This window comes from Lepidochelys olivacea, assembly GCF_965140295.1.
Source record: "Lepidochelys olivacea isolate rLepOli2 genome assembly, chromosome: 17".
Lineage (NCBI taxonomy): Eukaryota > Metazoa > Chordata > Testudines > Cheloniidae > Lepidochelys > Lepidochelys olivacea.
The window spans coordinates 20,248,610-20,268,660 of NC_140427.1; the positions used below are offsets into that span (position 1 = coordinate 20,248,610).

General features: G+C 45.3%; 1 protein-coding gene across 4 annotated transcripts in view; it reads right to left on the bottom strand.

Annotated features, from left to right (window-relative positions):
* Positions 1–19,966, bottom strand: part of AP2B1 (adaptor related protein complex 2 subunit beta 1) — a 97,820-nt gene extending 77,854 nt beyond the window's left edge. For 2 of the 4 annotated variants that reach the window (XM_084651018.1, XM_084651016.1), the window contains exons 1-5: positions 19,865–19,966; positions 15,521–15,578; positions 11,421–11,526; positions 9,565–9,700; positions 7,329–7,574 (exon numbers count right to left, since the gene is read on the bottom strand). In XM_084651018.1, coding sequence (XP_084507144.1) covers positions 7,329–7,574; positions 9,565–9,700; positions 11,421–11,526; positions 15,521–15,557 — 525 coding nt within the window. In that variant the 5' untranslated portion in view covers positions 15,558–15,578; positions 19,865–19,966. Of the gene's footprint in view, positions 1–7,328; positions 7,575–9,564; positions 9,701–11,420; positions 11,527–15,520; positions 15,579–17,390; positions 17,410–19,864 lie in introns of those variants that run through there. The other 2 variants (XM_084651017.1, XM_084651019.1) reach the window with 2 other exon arrangements.
* Positions 19,967–20,051: the final 85 nt, after the last annotated feature.

Here is a 20,051-nt window from a genome sequence, read left to right on the forward strand (position 1 = left end):
GTGTGCATAAAATGATATGCACATTTATGTACACATCCACACACCCCTCTGATGAATTGCTAGGATAATGTCATGGCCTCTGAACACTTACAATCTCTGAATGCCCCATGACTCTTCCATAATGAGATGTTATTCTAAGAGAAAATATCTGCTTTCAACAAGGTCACCCTGTAATTTACAGCCTAACATCGTCCTAATGAGGGGGATCTCAACTGGTAGAAACACACATCCCAATCCTTTCCTCAATTACCAGGCAATCAGCAGGCCCGAGATGGAGTTATAACTCTATGCAACATCCAGTTGGAATGATTAACATTTGCCCATCCGGCTAGGAAGCAGCTGATTACAGATGCGCAATAAAAAGCCATCTCAATGGCTGTTTGTGCCATTTGGGAGGAGGACTTATATATATATATATATATATATTATATATATACACATGCACTCCCACCCACTCCAGCTCCTGAAAAAAACCCATTAGAAATGAGGAAACTAAACATTCCATCCGCAGAAAATGGCAGCTGCTCTATATTCTTGTGTCTCATCAAGAGAGGAGGAAAATTCTTTTGTCCTAATGAGAACACGAATGAGTTAAGGTTTGCAGCCAGCTGGCTGCACCATTGTGCATAAGAGATAACAAGCTGCAGGGAGAGATGCTGTTTTTAGCTTGCTGCTGTCTTTTGTTTAATTAGAAATAGAAACTCGTTTAAATGAGAACTTCCAGTCAGCGTTCCTTTTCGACTGGTTAAAGAACCAGATCAAAGAGAAAGAGCTTGTTAGTAAATATTGGTTTGTACCCAAAAACAGAAATAATGTAACACACAACTCCTGGCAAGCAGCTTCGCTGCAACACACTCACTCAATTTCACACTGCAGGACGCAGGGATGAGCTGGACTTTTTGAATAGGAAACAGATGACTCTTCTAATCTGTATTAGATGGTCTGTGAGCACCTCCGAGGGGAACAAAAAATTAAAAATGGGCTCATCAATCAAGCAGACAAAAGTATAACATCTAGTGGCTGGAATTTGAAGCTAGACAAATTCAGGTTGGAAAGAAGATGAATTTTTTTTTTTTTAAAACAGTGAGGATAATTAACCATTGGATCAATTTACCCAGGGCTGTGATGGATTTGCCAACACTAGCAATTTTTAAATCAAGATTGGATATTTGTCTAAAAGATCTGCTTGAGTTCAAACAAGAATTATTTCAGGGAAGTCCTATGGTGTGTTATACAGGAAGTCAGACGAGATGATCACAATAGTCCTTTCTGGCTTTAGAATCTATTAACACAGATTTGGACACAACTCCTGAGTTTTGGAGTAAAAAGATTGCCATGAAGAGGCATGAATTTCCAATGCTCCCATGCCCGATCATAGGAGGTTGGTGAATCACTGTAACTGCAGTATTAATGAAAGGGTGTAACCAAGGTTAAGGTCTCAATAGCTGCAAGAGCGCCCCCTAAAGCTCACCCTGCCCACTCTTAGAAGACGAGCATGTATGAAGCCTGCCGAAGTACATGCAATCCCATGAAAACAATAGACAAACACAATCCCACACCTCCCTGCCAAACCTGTAAGTCACACATGCTGTTCTAAGTCAAATCAATGAATTCTTATGAATAAATCTCTCCCCTCCATTGCTGTCACTCCTCACGCCCACATTCTCTCTTCTGCCGAAGCCCGAGTTGAGTCAAGCCAACAGAATTGCATACGTCAGGCAGCTCAGTGATTTTTGTGCTGCTACCTTGGAGAGTTTGGTGAGCACGGGGGCTGCAGGGCTTCACTCACCCCGCAAGGCTTTGCTATCCCAATGTGCCCCTCCTTGTAATCAGTTGGGTTATTCTGGGTACTGAGGGATGGCAAGGAAGCTGGTTTCATCAGCAGTCTTTGGGCTGGTTCAAGCCGTTTATTCAAATGCCCCATTTGCTGCTGTCCTCCGGTGCTTTTCCTTTTTTCATTTAATTTTGGGTTAAAATGCTTCAGAAGTAGTCATGAGTAACCACCATTTCAAAGTCACTTGCAATAGAAGAAGGTTTGTTTACTGAAGTGGTTTCTTCATGTCAAGGTGGTGGATGGAGCAGGGAGGACAGGACAAGGCTTGTTAACTCCTGGTGAAAGATCAGATCCTGTAAGTGGAACTAAACAGCAGAATCTAACATCTTCACAGCCTTGTCAACATCAGCTACAAGAAGGTAGGAGTTCTCCTTATGCCTCATATAGGACAGAGCCATTCGCATGGCAGGGACACAGCGTCTCCAAGTAAACATCAATATTCATGTGAAACTCGGGACAGAACAAAAAACAAAGATCTCGAAAGAGATCATCTAATATCAGAGCTGGCACGTCCCCTAATCTCTGCCACTGTGAAAGCCAGACCCTTTAGCTCTACTGTCTCTAAAAAGTTGTGAGATCAATAAGAACCTTTTATTTTCTAGCTAAAGCCCAGCACGGGTCTGGCATTTTACCACCTGCCCTTGATTTTTCCACAGCTCTCAGGAAGGCCTGAACAACAGGTTGGCAATACTCTGCATGATTCAATTTGTACATAAAAGACTGATGGAGCTGCCAGACATACACAAGCAGCGTAAAATGACAGGCTTGAACAAAGTTGATCAGACCTGTGTTCCAAAGTCGCCAAGAGCAGGGACACTCTCATGCCATTCTACTTTCACAATCAAACCAGCAGAAACGTTTCTTCATGATTCCTGCAAGAATTGCATTAAGAGATTATCCAACTCGCTGGATGCCTGTAGTCCCTAGAAACAACAGTGAAGAAAAGGATTGCGTATACTGTAGGGTTCCTCAAGCTGCTGCCCACCACGGTCTTTATTCATAAATACTGGCCCTGGGTCCAGGTATGGGAACAGACTCCCTCTCAGCACCCCTGCTGATGGACAGATTTACTGCATAATTTCCCCCTTTGGAGCTGTCTTATAGATTAATCCATCCATCTCAGCGCTCCTAATAATTCACTTAACTGTATTAAAACAAGAGCATTGACTTTTTACAGCCACTAATCTAGATACATTTACTGGCACATTGATCCACCTATCCTAGGAACAGCTGGGGAGTCTGTGAAAGACAGTAGCAAGGGGCTGTCCTTTGTACATTGCTCACAGGATATGGCAAGCCTGGCCTTCTCCTCAGAACAGGGAGAGCTCCTGTAGTCAGATTTTCCACCATAAAAATCACAGCCCTCAGGGGAATTGGGAAGCCTAGAACTTCAAAACACTGCTGCTAGAAATGCCTTCCCATTCTTGAAGCCGCTTGGTGAGTGCCACGTATTAAAACTGGCTGCAGAGCAGCCCCTTCCTTAGTTTCAAGACACAGCTTTAAAGGAAACCAATAATGTAAGCTGAAGGTGGTGGCTTAAGTGGACTAACCATCAGATCTGAAATGCCAGGAAAGTTGTATCTCCAGGGCCAAGTCTCCAGCCATTCTTCCTTCAGATACAGGCATAATGGAGGAAGGTTCTCTTCCATGCAGTTCATTGTTTATGAAGCTTTCAGAGGAGACCTTAAGAACTGAGTTCTGGGATTTTCAAAGGAACCTAATGGAATTAAGCACTGAACTTCCCACTGAATTTCAGTGGGCAGCTAACTCCCCCAGACTGCACTGGAAATGTACCATGCCAAGCATACCAATAGCAATCAATTTTTCGTTAGTATCCATAGCAAAAATTCCCCTTGTTGTTACTGTTGGGCCACGAATGATCTGATGGAAGTTGTCAGCAAAGCATCAGCATTCGCTGAGCATTAACGCTGTACATTCATCTAAGTAACGCTAGTTGTTACGTAAGTTATGTAACCTAAGTCAATGTAACTTACATCGACTTAAAGCAGCGTCTACACTGAGCTACATCGATGGGACAGTGTCTCCTGTCAACATAATCCACCTCTCGTTGAGGTGGATTAATTAAGTCAAGGGTTCAGCTCTCTCCCATCGACTTATCGCATCCTCACCTGACGCGCTAAATCGACGCTGCTGCATCAATTGCGACAGTGCTGATTTAGCCGCATAGCGAAGACAAACCATGACAAAGACGCAAGCGGAGTTAGAGAGATACTGTGACAACTATTACAAAAGCCTGTTCTGAAAGGTCTTAGTATGTATGTTCTCTTTATACATGGTGTTAGAATAAAGGGCTGTCGTTTACAGATAAAATAGAAATTAAAACAATAAAGCAAATTTGTGATGCAGAGGAACTGTAAGCAGACCCAACCCTGCCTATTTTACACAAAGTTATAAGGCTACATGGCTAGCATCACAAGCCATGCTCATCCACAAGGGGTAGCAACATTTCGGCCTTCTTCGTGATGACAATGTAACTGAAAGACCCACGCAAACAAGGCAAAACTAGAAAGGGGAAGTAGTGAAACTGACACTATGCCATGCGCTGTCAAACGCACAAAGCAAACAATAGGAAACAAAACAGAATTGTTTTTCCTCTCACTTTTTTCCCGTTACAGCAATCTTAGGTGTTACTGGTAGCTATAAGTAGGCAAACCCAAAGGAGAAGGTGGTGTGTGTAATTTTTAAGCTGATGTTCCCCTTTCATTGCAAAAGGCAGGAACAATGGAGGGGAAAGGGATATTTAGCAAGTTCCAGCTCTGACTTGACACAGAGCTTACTGGTAACTGTCGTCGTCATTCACTGGGTGAGAAAACCATTTCCCCTTAGATACATCTTCACACCTTTATTTACCTTGCAAAAGCTGTCTTGCCACCTACCTGAGGGGTAGGGGGGAGGTGAGAGCGCCAGACTCATTGGTCTGCCCTTGCAGCAATGAATTTCATAAGAGGCTCTTCTCTTCATGCTATATTCAAGACCTCCTCCTTGAACCTTTTCCTGATGGACACCTGAACTATGACACCAGCTGCCTATAGCTGAACTCCTAGACAGAGATCATATCCTGACTTCGCTATGGTAGCTCCTCGAGTGCGGGAACTCCCTCTCCGTAAATATCCAGCCAGCCTGTCCCTCTCCACTTCTAAACGAACTACCTGCTTAACCACTGCTGGCTTCTGTATATGACTCCACTGCCTCTAAATGCCGCTCATTCAGCTTTTTGATTTACTATCAAACGTAATGCTCATGTTTTAACTGTTAAAGACAATACTTATTTACATTCAAAAGCAAGTGCTGAAACTTGTAGCTCCTCCTAAGACTACAGAGAATTCTTCACTCTGCTTAAAGCAATTGCGGTTAAGTGGTTTGGACAGGCCTAGAGACGAGTTACACAAACAAGATCTCTCTCCTGACTGGTAGATATTGGCACCTGCACAGCAAAGGTACAGGCCCCCAAACCACTCAGATGGTGGCTGTATCTGAAACCACTGAAGCTCAAGAATCCCACGGTCTCTTCTTGCATGTTGCATCAGACAGAGCAATTAGGGACATGGTATCATATAAACTTTACAGTACATTTTTAACTCTTATTGAGGAATATGCAAGATTTGAACCCTGAGCATTTTGCACCCATCAAAGGGCAACAGAATGGTGCTGAAGAACTCCGACCCAGGAGAGCAATAAATTAGCTCAGGGCCCTGAGAAAGGGGCTCAAATCACCTAAGCTAAGCACTTTCATAAAGACTAGAGGAAACGCTGGGGGCACATCTAATCAGATGGAGACTTCTTCCACCACTGTCAAATTAAGGGCAAAGCAAGCTTGGGGAGAATGGCAAGAGATTGCTAGCAGTGTTACAATTCAATGGGCAAGACTCTCCATTGATGTCAGTCTGCGCCTTTTCCCAGGACAAATAAAATTCTTGCACTCGTGGGTGTTGCTGTCATGGAAGTCTTGCTTCTCTTTGTACATGTATGCAGTACACAGACAGAGAGCAATCTCATGGCCTCTCACTTGCACCTGTAACTGCACTGGCTCTGAATTTCCTTAGAAAGCCTGGGTTTGTTTTCATTTAGTACAGACGTCCCCACAAAGGTGCCCAATGCCTGGCTTGAAGATCCACTGTCTGGACGGGAAATCTCTCCTCCCCACAGCCCACATCTTTAGATATTAAAATGACTAAAAATGAGGAATATCTCAGTGATGGGGCTGGGAGTGCTCCGGGACCGCCTGCGGCCCTGCATCAGGCAGTGCCATTCTTATGGCTGAGGAGAGCCAGACAGGACTCATTTAGGAGTCAATGAGTACAGCTCCTGACCTGGCTGGAAGAGGCACTGATACTACCGTGCTCCTCTCTTTGCAGGAGCTGAGCAGCACAGCTCGGAACCCAAGCTTTGATTCCTCCAGGGGGTCCCCTCGCTTGACCGATTGGCTGGCTGGGGATAACTAACAGTTAAATGACCTCTGGTGCCAATGAAGAGTTCTTAGGGGTTTACTGAGGGAGCACGCGCGCATGGGAACATCTGGTGCCTGGCAGAGCTCAGATGGTAACGTCCAACATGTCATTCTCAGGGATCAGCCCTGAATTAAACAAGCTAATATCGGAAATGAAGGGAATACAAAAACAAGCCTACTGGGTGTCAGCAGAGCTCAACACTTCTGTTATTGCCAACAGAACCCACAGCCTCAGAAAGAAACAGGAGATACCTTTGAGAGGACAGTGGCAGCATTTCACCATCTGCCCAGTAGGGCTGGGCAATTACAGAATGAGATTGAATTTCACAGTTATCCAATTTATCTGTGTTCATTATCTGAGACAGGAGAACTGGGCAGGGGAGTAATTCTCAAGTCTCAGCCAGGGAGAAAGAATCGAGAGAAAGCTGACTCACTGGTTGATTTCAATGCCAGCCCGACTGAGGCACCAGACTCCATTTCATAACCACCACAGCGCAAAGGGTGACTGGGCAAGCTAGAAAGCTGATTAACATTTCTTTTCAAATCAGTAGATCTATTAAAGAAAAATATTGCAATATGCTTCCAATCCTGCTTCTTGACTCCTGTCATGCACAAGTGCTGATTCACGGCAAAACTGTATTTTCATTGCCCTCTACCCTTCAAAAATTTGCACAAACAAGTTGACATTCCTTTTGCTCTAGTGTGGCTCTTTAATGCAGCATTTTGCAAAGTTGGTTTGGAAGTGGAGGCAGATGTACACATCAAGAAAAGGTCTGGCGTAAAATTTCAGTTTATTTCTATAAAGATTTCCAGTGGAAGAGTCACATGGTGGAGAAATCTATGATGACACAGAGAAGGTGAGTGTGTTGGAGGAACAAGCCACTCCCCGCTCTTTATGGGGGTTGAATTTTCCCTAGTGGACACATCCATAAGGAAGTGGAACATTGAGTGCATTTAGGAACTCTCAGGATTCCTGATTACCTGCCCTGTTACAAGTATGAAGGAAGTGCATCTGAGGTACGTTACCATTGGATTGGAGTCTGCAATCAGGTCACGTAGGGAATCCAGGAATCCCTGATCCTCCACCATTTGGGCATTGATGTCATGCAGCTTCGCCACACAGACGGCTGCCGTCTTCCGCACATAAGGGTCTTCATCCTTCAGACACTTCCGGAGCGGCTCACACAAATACTCTGTGATCTTATCCACACGGATGCAACCCATAGTACGGACTGCCAAAGCACGGATCAGCGGATTTGGATCTTCACAGTCCTGAGGGGGAAGCAACAGCAACAAATGAGTTTGTAAAGCAAGCCACTGATGTTTTTCACCATAGCTGCTGAAAGCTGGGATCAGGATGTTCTGATTTTACCTAGCCTAGACAATGGGTCCTCCCACTAGAGGAAGGCAATTTTCTGGTCAAGGACAAAAGGCTGGGAAAGCTTACTGGTTCTGAAAACTTTATTTACTGGTTCGCAGTGGTTTCTAGCCCTGGCAGCTTGCAGATAACTAAGTCATATTCTCAATGCTATTTGTTTTTCCTCACCCAAAACTTCAGCTGACATGCCTTGATCACCCAATCTCAAGAACAGTAAGCTAGAGAGGAATGCTTTTGCCATGTGAAAGCCGGGAATTCTTAGAACACAGTGGTTTCTAACCTTGGTGGTTTGATGTAGTGACTGCTAAAATTGTGTGAGAATTCAAGTGGATGGAAGATGGCAATTAACATAATGGGACTTTCTTCCAGGCCAATTTCTCATAGACCTCCAGAACTGGAAAGAAATGTCCTACATAGTGTCTCCATAAAATTGGGGTTCACAATGCATCAGACCTTAGCTATCATAGATCTCTCAACCTAGCAGTGCTTTTATGTGGGGGAGGGTGGGTGCAGAACTGGACACAATAGATCTCAAACCTCAAGACCAATGTAATTTTAACCCGATTTTAGAAATTCGGCCTGTTTCTGCTAATTGCTAACAGATCAGACACGATTCATTGACATTGTTAACAAAGTACTTCAAAATTCAGTAGACAAAAGACCTGAGCAGGATAGCCCCCAACAAGCATGAGGCATGCTTACCTTGTACTATTTAATCTCTTTTGATGGAAAAAACACCTGAAAGGGATTGATTTTCAGATGTATACAGGGAAGTGAGTCTCTGACAGATGCGTTTAACTCCTGGAAGTCAGGAACTGTAACTCAAATGGTGACTTAGCCTGAACTGTTCCAAACTACACTACCGCCCTTCAAAATTCACCCCCCGTAACACATTAGAGGGGAAATTTTAAAGCAGACAAAGAAGGAGGTCAGAAAGTGCTAGATCACTCACTAATAAGACATAATGGATAACTACATTCAGTCTGCTCATGTAGGGAGCTGCACCTTCACAGCTGACCTTGGAAAGCAGATGTCCCTTCTGAACTCGGTCCCGCCTTCCCTCTTCCCCCCAGCAGCATACTCATTCCCTCCTGCCACACCAAAAGCTTAGAAACATGCTCTGACTTATTTACTGGTACTCTTTGGATGTTCACAGTTCAATTCAATTCTATTTAAAGCATTAAGCCACAGTATACCTAGGAAATAAGTTATTTTAGTCAAGTGTGTTAGAAGATGTAGGTATAAATGACATGGTAAAAGCATGTGAAATAATGAACAGTACAAAAAAGGTGGATCAGGCTCTGCTATTCAAGCTGTCTGATCACACACGAAAACAAGGGAACAATCAATGGAATTGAAAGGTAGGTAATTTAAAACTGATAAAAGGAAATACTGTTCTAAATAATGCACAGTTAACCTGGGGAACTCATTGCCACGAGGTATTGAGGCAAAGATAGTTAGCGGGATTCAAAAAGAGGACTAGAAATTTCAAGGGATAACCAGAAAGTCCAGAGTTCTTGTTCATGTTTTAGCCTTTATTATAACTCTGGAAGGAACATAAACCCCCCTCTGACGGTGGTCAGTAAAACTTTCTCTGGGTGGTTCTCTCAGAACCACCTACTGCCAGGCTTATGCACCTTCCTCTGAAGCACCAGACACTTGCCACTGTCGGATATGGGTTACTGGACTGGAGGGACCTCGGGTCTGAGACAGCATAGCAATTCTCAATTTCCTGCACCCCCACACAGGAGTCCCACACAAGCCCAAAGACTTTGGAGTACAAGTATATAGATTGCCTGCAGCCTAGAAGAAGCACATGCCAAACAAAGCACATTGACATGAACTATATGAGGCAGTTTTCTGATGAGCCCTGGGCCAAGTTACCTTCACAAAGCTGTTGACAGCCATAATGGCCATATCTGGCTGACTCTTGGCATAGTTCATTAGATACAGGTACACCAGCTTCTTCAGCTCCAGGTTGTCGGTCTGCATGCAGTTCACCACATCTGGAAAGAGTGAGCTGGATAAAAGGAGAGTGGAGGGAGGGGAAAGCGAAGAAGTCAGATGGACTGGCACACGAAGGGTAAATGACCCGTTTGACTGCATGACAGTGGAATCAACTGAGGCTAGGGAAAGTCTGGAGTTCTGCTGTAGCTCCTCTATTATATATTCAAATCAGAGGGCACTTTCCTCCCCAAACAGTTTGGGGACGATTTTCTAATAGTTTAATCATTTAATCTCCTCCTGAGTTTTAATATAAACCAGTGCCTAGAGCAAGTAAAACAACGCACTCTTGTAGAAGATGTATCTGATTATGAAGTTGACTGAACAATGTTAACATCACGTCTAGTTCTGGGGTTCACCTGAAACAACAGAGAACAGAGCAACACTTCACATAATGCTTAGTAGAGGACAGGAGACCTGACTTAGACTGAAACTGTAAACCAAATTTCAGCCCAGTATAATCTAAAACAATTAAGAGATTAAACCACAGCTCATATAAATACCAAGTAGCAATCTGTAAACAGCATTTCAGAGGAAGGTTATACTGGATTACTGCATCTCTCAGAGCTATGCAGATCTCAAAGCTAATGGGTGATGGGCCTTGGGCTACCTGAAATGTGCTGTCTCTTCAGTTCATCATCTCCTCTGTCCTGCAGTGAAGTCATAATGTTAATTTTCAACCTTACATTCATTTCCCTGCCAACAGACCACGAACCCAGGATTATGACGACTTTACTGCAGGATCCAGGAGAATCTGGAAGCCCTGACTGAAGCAAGTTGCTGCCAAGACAGCACAAGAATACTTATAGCCATTTGCCTTTAGTATAAACATTCCTCTTTAGGAGTTTGATGACATGTCGAAGGCCTGGTTTATGACTGTTAGTTCAAATCAAAACTGTGTCTGATAACGACTGGCATACAATCATCTGAAAACAATACCTCTGAGATACCTTTTTAAACTATAAACAAAAGCCCCATCTAGGCTAACAAGTGGATTAAAATAATGTCAGCTCAGATAGGACACCTAACGTAGCTAAGCCACGAACAGGTTTTGTTTAACAAGCCTTTGGCTAAACCAGAACTGGAGAATACTTTTTAATTCTGTGCATTAATTTATTGCCCATGTAAGCGAAGAGCTAGAACTGGTTTGAGCCAAGCAAAGTGCTAGCAAGCTTCTTCTTGACCACCACCACCACCTTCCAGCAATCAAATAAAGCACTTGATCCTGGCCTATAATTCCTCTACTCTTCCAACCCTGGAGTTCCCCAAAGAAGAGACTGCCTATTCATTCCCAGTTTAGGATAGTATTATGATGGACAAATATCCACAAAAATTAAGAGGAGACCAGCAGGATAGAGTATTGGACTGGGACTCAGACGACCAGGGTTCTATTCCTGGCTCTACCACTGGCTTGCTGAGTAACCTTGGGCAAGTCACTTCCCTTCCCCCCCGCCACTCTGTGCCTCAGTTTCCCCATCTGCAAAGTGGGCATGATCCTGCCGTCCTTCATAAAGTGCTTTGAGACCTACTGGTGAAGAGTGTTATATAAGAGTTAAATGCATTTCACTTATAACTGGGTCAGAATTAGTAACAAGGTTACTAGATGTTCAGAATCCATCAAACCTCCCAAATGATTGTGTGAATTCGTATGCTGTCACAGTGTCTCAAGACAGAAAGGCTCCCACACAGGAGATGATGAAATTAGAGACCATATGGGAGAGGGAACAAGCCTTTACCTGACATCCTTCCCCACAGTCATGGCAGCAATAACCTTCTTCACCGCTTCTTTCCTCTTCTCTTTCTTCTCATTGTTGAGTTCAGCCTTCAGTTCAAAGATCTCTCCTGCAAGGAGACAGAGCAGTCTAAATTTCAGTGGATCTAGCTTTAGAGTTACCTAGAAAATGACTTGTGCTCCCATCAATGCTGAAATGCTACTTCCGTCATCTTTGGGCTGGTGGATGATTCATGAGGTTATAGGAGGCCCTAGAAGAACTGCAGCACAAGCTGCACCGGGGAAAATAGAAAACCACCAAATGGGAGGCCCAAATTTGATAGCCTGGGGCAGAAGAGACCAGCAACAAGTCAGCATGATCAGCCTCTGGAGCAGAAGGGGGAGCTTGGGGAGGAAGTGACCCAACATTGCTCAGCTCCATTCACCAGTTAAACAGCAGTGCTGACGAGTTCTTAAGCTTGGTAACAGTGATCTTAAGAATGTCTGGGGGTTGTTGTTTAGCCACAAGAAATGAGGAGATCTTCAGTGCTCTAGCAATGGTGTGGAAGACACAGCCCCAAAGGAAACTGCTAATAAAAGCCACAACGTACGGTAGAATCTCACCACTTTCTGGGACACTAAACCACATCACTAAATTAGCCACTGAGAAAGAGCACAAAGAAACTATTATATTACTACGATCAAAAAGATCGAGGGTGCAGAGGGGGGAGACGCTGGACTAAAACATGTAAGAAATTGTGGCTCAGTTTAGCTAAGAATTCTGCCCAGACTTTCCTAGCTTCGCTCTTGTCACTGTTTGCTTCCTGCAAACGCAAGTGAGGGAACAGTGGGATGACACAGATCACTGTGCAATACAGGCATGGCAGGACCAGCAGCATCAAAAATAGGGAAGGACGATTTTAGTCAAACAAAAAACAGGTGAGGTAAAAAGACAGAACAAGCAAATACACTCAAGGAAGACTCATGCCTTGATTTGGAAACCACCTATAAAATAACTGAAGAGACCTTTTCTGAGATTAATTCTTCCAGCTATACCCTTGTGCAAAATCAGTTGAGGCTGGATCTCTGCAGCCATAAAGTAAACCCCATGATGAGTCAGAAGCACAGAATAATGTATATACACCAAACCAGACCCTTAACTCTGCTCAGACAGCAGCTGTAGGACACGGCTGGTTTGGAAAGGAAGCAAACCCTTCCCTCACTGGCAGCTGATTTCCCCAGGAGTACAGAGAAGGAATCACCATCAACAGAAACCACAAGCCACCTAACAAGGAGAGACAGCATAGCAGGAGTCAACAGTAATGTCAGGGGTGAGCTTTTGTGGAGGATCAAAGCACCCCTTGCAATGCTACACTCTAGCCCAAACCTTTGCTCCACACAGATCAATGCAGACAAACTACTGTAGGATTCTTCTATAGATAAGTCCACGATTGCAATAAATAAGGGCTAAATGGTATGAGAGGTGCCTGTTCCCCAGGTATTTGTGTGTCGAAAAATATCTGGCAGAGCCAAAAACATTTTTTGGGGGGGGTGGAGGGTGGCCTTTAGAGTAGGAACAAGGACATGGATTTTCAATCTGAAAGCACAATAGCGAACAGCTATGAGAACAAAGCTGCATTTTCTGTCCCTGCAGATTTTCTGGTTTCGCTTGATCACTGCTCAAACAGGAAAAGGAAGGGTCAAGCCAGGAGTCTACATGTGACAACAGTCCCTTTGGGACGGAAAGCTGTGCTGTTGATTCCACCATGCCAGACTGCAGGTGGAGGAAATGAAGGCAATTATCTAAACCACAAACAAAATATGGCAAAGGATTCGAAAACTATAAAGAACACATTGAGGAAACTGATTCATTAGCACCAGGCACCATTGCTGAGCATGTTTAAAAGCCAGTAATGCGATATGGGCCAGGGAAACCTGCTTGACATTTCATACCAACTCATTTAAAAGAAGACTGCAATCAACATCCTTAAAGATGGTTTATTCCAAATGGCATTTTTAGGACAGCCTACCTTTTTTCCAGACATGCCTGCCTGCTAAAGCAGCCTAGCATGCTGAGAGGTACATAAATCCTACTTTTCTCCCTAAACATTAGCTCAGTTCCTGAAGCTTAGCAAGTGCTGTTAGATTCACGAATACAGTGGATGTGAAGAGATTTGATCAGGCAAGACCAGGAAATCAGAAAGGAATGAACTGCAAAGATGATAGTCAAACTATATGCCCTCCCACTTCCTCCGACGATGGGCCATTATGTTAGCAAGCCAGTTTCCATAGAAAACAACAGCAGAATTGGCTTGTAGAAAGATGCATTAAAGGTGCGGAGTTGTTATAAACGACTTCTATAATGCTGTAAATTCACTTTGTGTTTTACAGAGTAAGGTATGTTCCCTGCCCTAGTGCCAATGACTCAAGTAGGCCATTGGAAAGGCGCAGAAGTTACTGTTCTGAAGAACAATATTGTGGCTGCTTCCATTGCCAGCCATCTGAGAAAGACATCCAGCTCATAACTCTTATTGAGAGCACGCCCAAGAGTCTGACTGAGCCAGTATGCAGCACCAGCATTCTCCTTGTGTCTGCATCAGTTTCTGTGGAATGTAAGCTTCTGGTTTTTTAAAAAAGGTTATGGCAATCTTATAACCATCCCAGTGAGATCCACTTTCCTGCTATCTGGCTGTACCTGCAGATAGGGCTGTCATTTCTCTCTAAGGACTCATTTACACAGGGACACTCAGGAAAGTTGCTCCAAATTAACTTCTAAAGTGGATTAGTTAAACCATATTAAATCCCTGTGTGGACGCACACTTTCAGAATTAAAGTGCCCTTAATTCAGTTTAGATGAATTTACCGTGAATTAAGCTAAAACCAAATTAAGACCACTTTAATTCTGAGTAAGAACATCCACGCAGGGATTTACTGCAGTTTAACTACACCACTTTAAATTCACACCTTTCTTTAATCTGAATTCAATTTCCTGAGTGTCCCCGGGCAGACAAGCTCTTAAAAAGACGTAAATTCATTTTGTTTCAATAGGGCGCTCACTCTGAAGCATAACGACAACACAAACGGCAATGCGGACCATTCAGCAGAAACATTCAGACATTCTGGCACTGTGGAAGGAGCTAGAGACAAAAATCAACGTTCTACCCCAACCACCCAGACTCTGATCTGCAGCCACAACAAAACGCAGGATCAGTTCAGCAGCACTAAGGTCAATAGAAAAGGCAGAGTTTGGAGGCCTTGGAGTTAATGGTCCGTATTTACTGCTAGTCCTTTAGGCCAGAGTTTATGAGTAAGACAAATGACTCCACAGTGGTGGAGTAAGGTGAAGTGTGCCTCATGGCTACTTTATGCCCATGATCCACGATATTTCAGAAACACTACCTCTTTTCAACAAGGTGTTATGGATGATCACTAGGGCTAAGTGACAACCATGGTTACAATACAGTCAAGGGAGAATCATGTGGAGCACAGGGGTGAGGAATTTGGTTGGGGTAGGGATGAATTGGATATCTGGCTCCTCTGGTAGATTTCCCCATGGATTTTGAGAAGGCAGCAAGAGAGGACCCACAACTTTTTAGAAAAGAGCCTGGTGTGAACTCATAACAAGCCTTCCAAATGGCTAAAAATGTGCCCGTATAAACGCCCAGACCCTTCAAGCCTATTCTTCCCCACCACCCAACCCAAGCATACATCTAGTTGTCTGACTGGACAACTGTCCATGGTCCTGAACCCTTCAATCCAGCCCTAAACCTCCAAACAAGTCACTGTATGTTTCAAATCTCCAAGTTTTGCTTCCCTGATGCTCCGGAAAATCAGGGAGTCAGGAAAGGTAACTTGGGTCACTGAGTTTGCGCACTGCAAGACTATTCAGCACTTCAGTCCTGCCTTTTCATGCTACCAGAGGAAAAGGGGGAAGGAGGGGCTCAGTGACTGTTTCATGGCCTACTTTTGAAGAACTTCTCCCTGGATGATTGAAAGGAGAAATGGGGACAAAGCTAACAGGAGAGCACAAATTCTTCCAAGTGGAGTTCAAAAAAGGCACTTTAAAACGATAGCCACCCAGCATCTCCAGGAACCTGCAATATTTTGTAAGAGTTTAAAGCTAACCTTTTTTATTGGTTGTGAAATACTTCGAGTCCGTCATGGTTCCGATTCTTTAGCACGCCTGCAAGAACAATGAACATCTGAATAGAAGTTGCAGTTGCTGTCAACCCACTATGCAAACCCCACACGCAGAGAAACAAGGCTTAGCAAGAATGCCATAAGGGAATAAGCAAGGGTTCTGTACATACAACTTTTGTGCCACACCAACTAGTGAGGAAACTCAGCAAATACTTCTTTTTTTAATCAAGGAAGTTTCAACTGAAGTTTGCTGGCAAAACATGGCAGTTTGTTTCTGATAGGGCAGGAAAGGGGTCCAACAATCTCCCACCCTGTTCTTTCAATCCTCCCTGGTGGGGATGCTTTTAATTATACTGAGGGGGAAGACCTTTATGTGTTCTCCAGATATTTCATTCACCTCCTCCCCTCAAAAGTGAGGTATATTTAAGAAGTATTCATTTATGGAAACCGATTCATGTTTCAGAACGATCCATTTCAGACAATGGAGGGATATAAGTAAGGAAAGGGTAGTCTCCCCCTATTGGTGCATTTTGGGGTTGCATAAGAGAAGGAACTGCAAAATGGACCGTTCCCCACATGCACCAAAAAAACGTTTTTCCTCATTCTTAACACACAGCATCGCTTTTTTAAAAAGTGTTTTACAAGAAACTTATGGAAGCTTGAAGCTGAAATCTTTTCCATCTCACTGCCACGCCATCTGCACATTGGCCTGCTACTGTAGGGCTGCACTGCAAACGCTGGTTTGGTATTATAGGTACGTTGGTCATGAGGACCGGGTTCCATGGGCACACGCTGGTCTGTTACCAGTCACAATGGCTTCCCAACTACTTGCGCTTTGTTTCACAAAACCTACTGGATTACTAACAACATGTACAAATTATAGGGACATCACAAACATATCAGGAAGAATGTAGAATCCATTTTACATTTTTTAAATAATGTGATTGGTGGCGGCCAGGGAGGAAAGAGACTTTCCCACAAGCTTTCAAACAGTACCTGGGGAAAAGACAAGCACAGGAGAAGGAAGCCTTATTTCTTTTGATTATGAAATTAGTATCACAGCCAAAAACCTGAAATACAACTTGCCCCTACAATTATCCAATCAATTCCTTTCCTAATTTTTCTCCCTCTCCTTTCCTGTTTTTGTCCGATCTCCTTTCTTGTCTTACGTGCATTTCTGTCGTCTCCATTTCTCGTGCTCTCCCTCTCTCCACTCATTACTGCTTCTCTCTCTCCAGCCCCTATTTCAGTCTTACGCTTCCATTTTTCTTGAAATAGGGACACCTCCGTTCTTCCTAACGACTCTCCCTCTGCTGAAAATCTAGATGTGGATCCCCTTGTAACGGACTGAGCCTGCCCCCTCCTCCTGCCAGCCTGAAGTGTTGGATACAAAACAAGCCAGACATCTTTCCCTCACAGGCTGATTGTGCTGCCTTAAGAGCTCCCAGGCCCAAGGGAACAAATTTGGTTTTGAACTCTTTCTGTCCCAAAAGAATAGCAGACCAACACCACTTCCTGTTTGTGCTGCTCATCCCCCACCACCCTAAACACATCCTTTTGGAACTCCTGGTCCTATCATATCTCCTTCCCTCATATTTTGTTTATATTCCCTCCTTTGACTCCAGATGATGCTAATGCTGCTGCTTCTTTTGCTTCAGCAGTAAAGTTACTATGAGTAGTAGCAGCAGAGGTAATGAGATAATCCTGGTCACTTTCAGTTTGCTCCATGAGGGAGACTCTAGGCACAGCTGTAGTCCCGTCCAGCTGCCAAGGAGTGGAAAATGGCAAATGTTATTCTCTATATGGCGTCATCCTCATCAGCTCTTGCCTGTGGTGCTCCTGCAGGTGTACCTACCCTCAGCCCAGCAGCTGCAGCAGGGTGACCTTGATCAGGATTGTTCACTCTGGTTCTGCTCCTGCTTCACCACTGGGCTAGCTTTGTGTTTGGGAGCAGCAACACAAGAGGTAATTTTGAAAACAGAGACAGAAGGATACTCAAAACAAAAAGGGGGAGAGATCGTATCACTTTGAATTTACACTCCTGAAGCTCACCAGTCTTGGCAGCAATCCCCATAGCCTTCCAAGAGAGGAAGTTGCTACAAGTCTCATTTCATAATTAAAAAGGCAGCCTACTTGCAGCTGCAATGTTATTGCTGACGCACTGCTTAGGATTTTAGCCTAGTTTGAAAGAGGACTTAAATGTCTTTCATTTACTAAAGTAATGGGCACAATACCAGTTTTTTGAGAATTAATGTAGTTCTCGCTATGCTTTAGTTTTCTTACACACAGGATCTACCACCCTGGCCAGACCCTGCACTGATTTAGTCTGGTATTCTAATAATGGCCAATACCTGGTTATTTAAGGAAAGGCCAGACACCCAATAACACACATTTAACTAACAGCGCAATGCTACACAGAGGAGGAAAATTCCTTACTAAACTTCACAGGTGACCTTTATGCCCTGAGGCTTGAGATTTCATTATCCTTATTATTTTAGCTTGCTCAGCTACAAATGTCATTAGCAGTCATAAAATTACTCATCTTTTCTTTAAATCTAGTCACAGTACGTCTTAATGACCTCCTGATTTGGCAGATACAAATAACATTTAAGACTATTATTTTAATAAGTACCACAGCTACAATATTCCAAATACAATATAAGGCTGCCTTTCCCCAGGGTGCAGAATATTTTGCTTCATTCTATGTTTGAGCTAGGTTCACACATGCTGTCAAAGGCAATTTCCCAGTGGTACTCAGTATAATCTGGTTTACTAAGCAAACACATTACAGGGCACAGCTAGTCTCACGTGAAACCAAGAAACAAAGAGAGACATGAGAGCTGTGATTCACAAATGACAATGGTTTCAAATAACTATCAAGGAAATGCCAGCTTCTTCTCCACAATTCAAAACAGCAGGAAAGCTGAAACATTTTAAAAGATGGAAAACAGATATTTTCATTAGCAAGAACTGAGGGATGTTTAAAGATGACTGAGGTTGTAAAGTAATTATAATTCATCATCCTGGAGCCCAGTGTCTTACCAGCACCTGCTAAACTCAGAACAGGTAAATGAGGAATGGTTTTGAGGTTTGCAACAAAAGGCCTACATTCACTCCCAGATAAGAACAAGAACATGACAAGAAAATACCCAGTGGGCTCTAGTCTCATCTAGCAGCCCTGCTGGCTCACCAGCACGTTGTTCCTTTAAGTGTTTGAAATTCAAATTTAGATTGAACCAGATGCCTCTAATTCAGTGACTAGAGCAGGAATAAAGAAATCACTACATCCAGAGACATAAACAGTCTCACACAATAGCGTCAAAGAAAGATGGGTCTTGTAAATGACAAACACTAACCCCGACCACCCAAAACTCTGTAACAGCAACCTACAGGCCCCATCTAGTTTTGTGCCGGGCCCTGGGTAATCTCAGTGGTGAGGACACTAGCCTTATTAAAAAATAATCGGGAAAAGTCTCAGGCGGAGACAATCTGAGCGGGTGATTAACCTGGGAACTCTGGAAGGGGAACAGTCCCAGCTGGGGCATGGAAGCTAGACCCGCTCTGGAGCGACGGGTGGGTCCCCAGCCTCTCTAGGGAACAGCCCCAGTTTCACCAGTTGACAAGCTGGGCCAGCCCAAGGATATAGCACAGCTCCTGGGCGGCGAGGGACGCGCCTTACACGGGGCTGGGGGGGGGGGGGGGGCGGGGACGCGCGCCTTACACGGGGCTGGGGGGGACGCGCGCCTTACACGGGGCTGGGGGGGACGCGCGCCTTACACGGGGCTGGGGGGGACGCGCGCCTTACACGGGGCTGGGGGGGACGCGCGCCTTACACGGGGCTGGGGGGGACGCGCGCCTTACACGGGGCTGGGGGGGACGCGCGCCTTACACGGGGCTGGGGGGCCCGTGCTCCACCAGTATCGAGGAACCTGGGCCCGGCTCCGCCAACGTTTGGGCTTAAGGCGCTTCGGGGGGACGCGGGGCCCAGGGCGGCCAGCGCGGGGCCCGGTCCGTCCTGGGCACCGCCACGAATCACACACACCCGGGGGGGAGAGGGGCGGGTGCCCCGGCGAAGGGGGGGGCGAGGGGCCGCAGCCTCCAATCTCTCCGCCCGGCCCTGGCGAGGCGAGAGCGGCGCTGGGAACAAAGGGCGGCGGGGCCCGCCGGGGGCAGCTCCCGCCCCGGCGCCCCAGGGCCCTGCCCCCGCCCCCGGGGCGCCTCTTCCCCTCTGGAGCCCCCCGCCCCCGGAGCCCCCCGCCCTGGGCCCGGCCCCCCAAGCCGGGCCTGCTCCATGGGCCGGGCGGGCGGGCGGAGCCGGCCCCCACTCACCGGGGCGTCGGGCACAGGGCGGGGCAGGGACACGGACACACACCGCTGCGGAGGAGGCGGCGGCTGGGGACGGGAACCGGAAGCGAGGCGGCTCGGAAGACTCAAAGCGATAGAGTTCCCCCCCTCGCCTCGCCTAGAGTGTCCGCGCCGCCGCGGCCATAGAGACCCGGCTGGGGGCAGAGCGTCG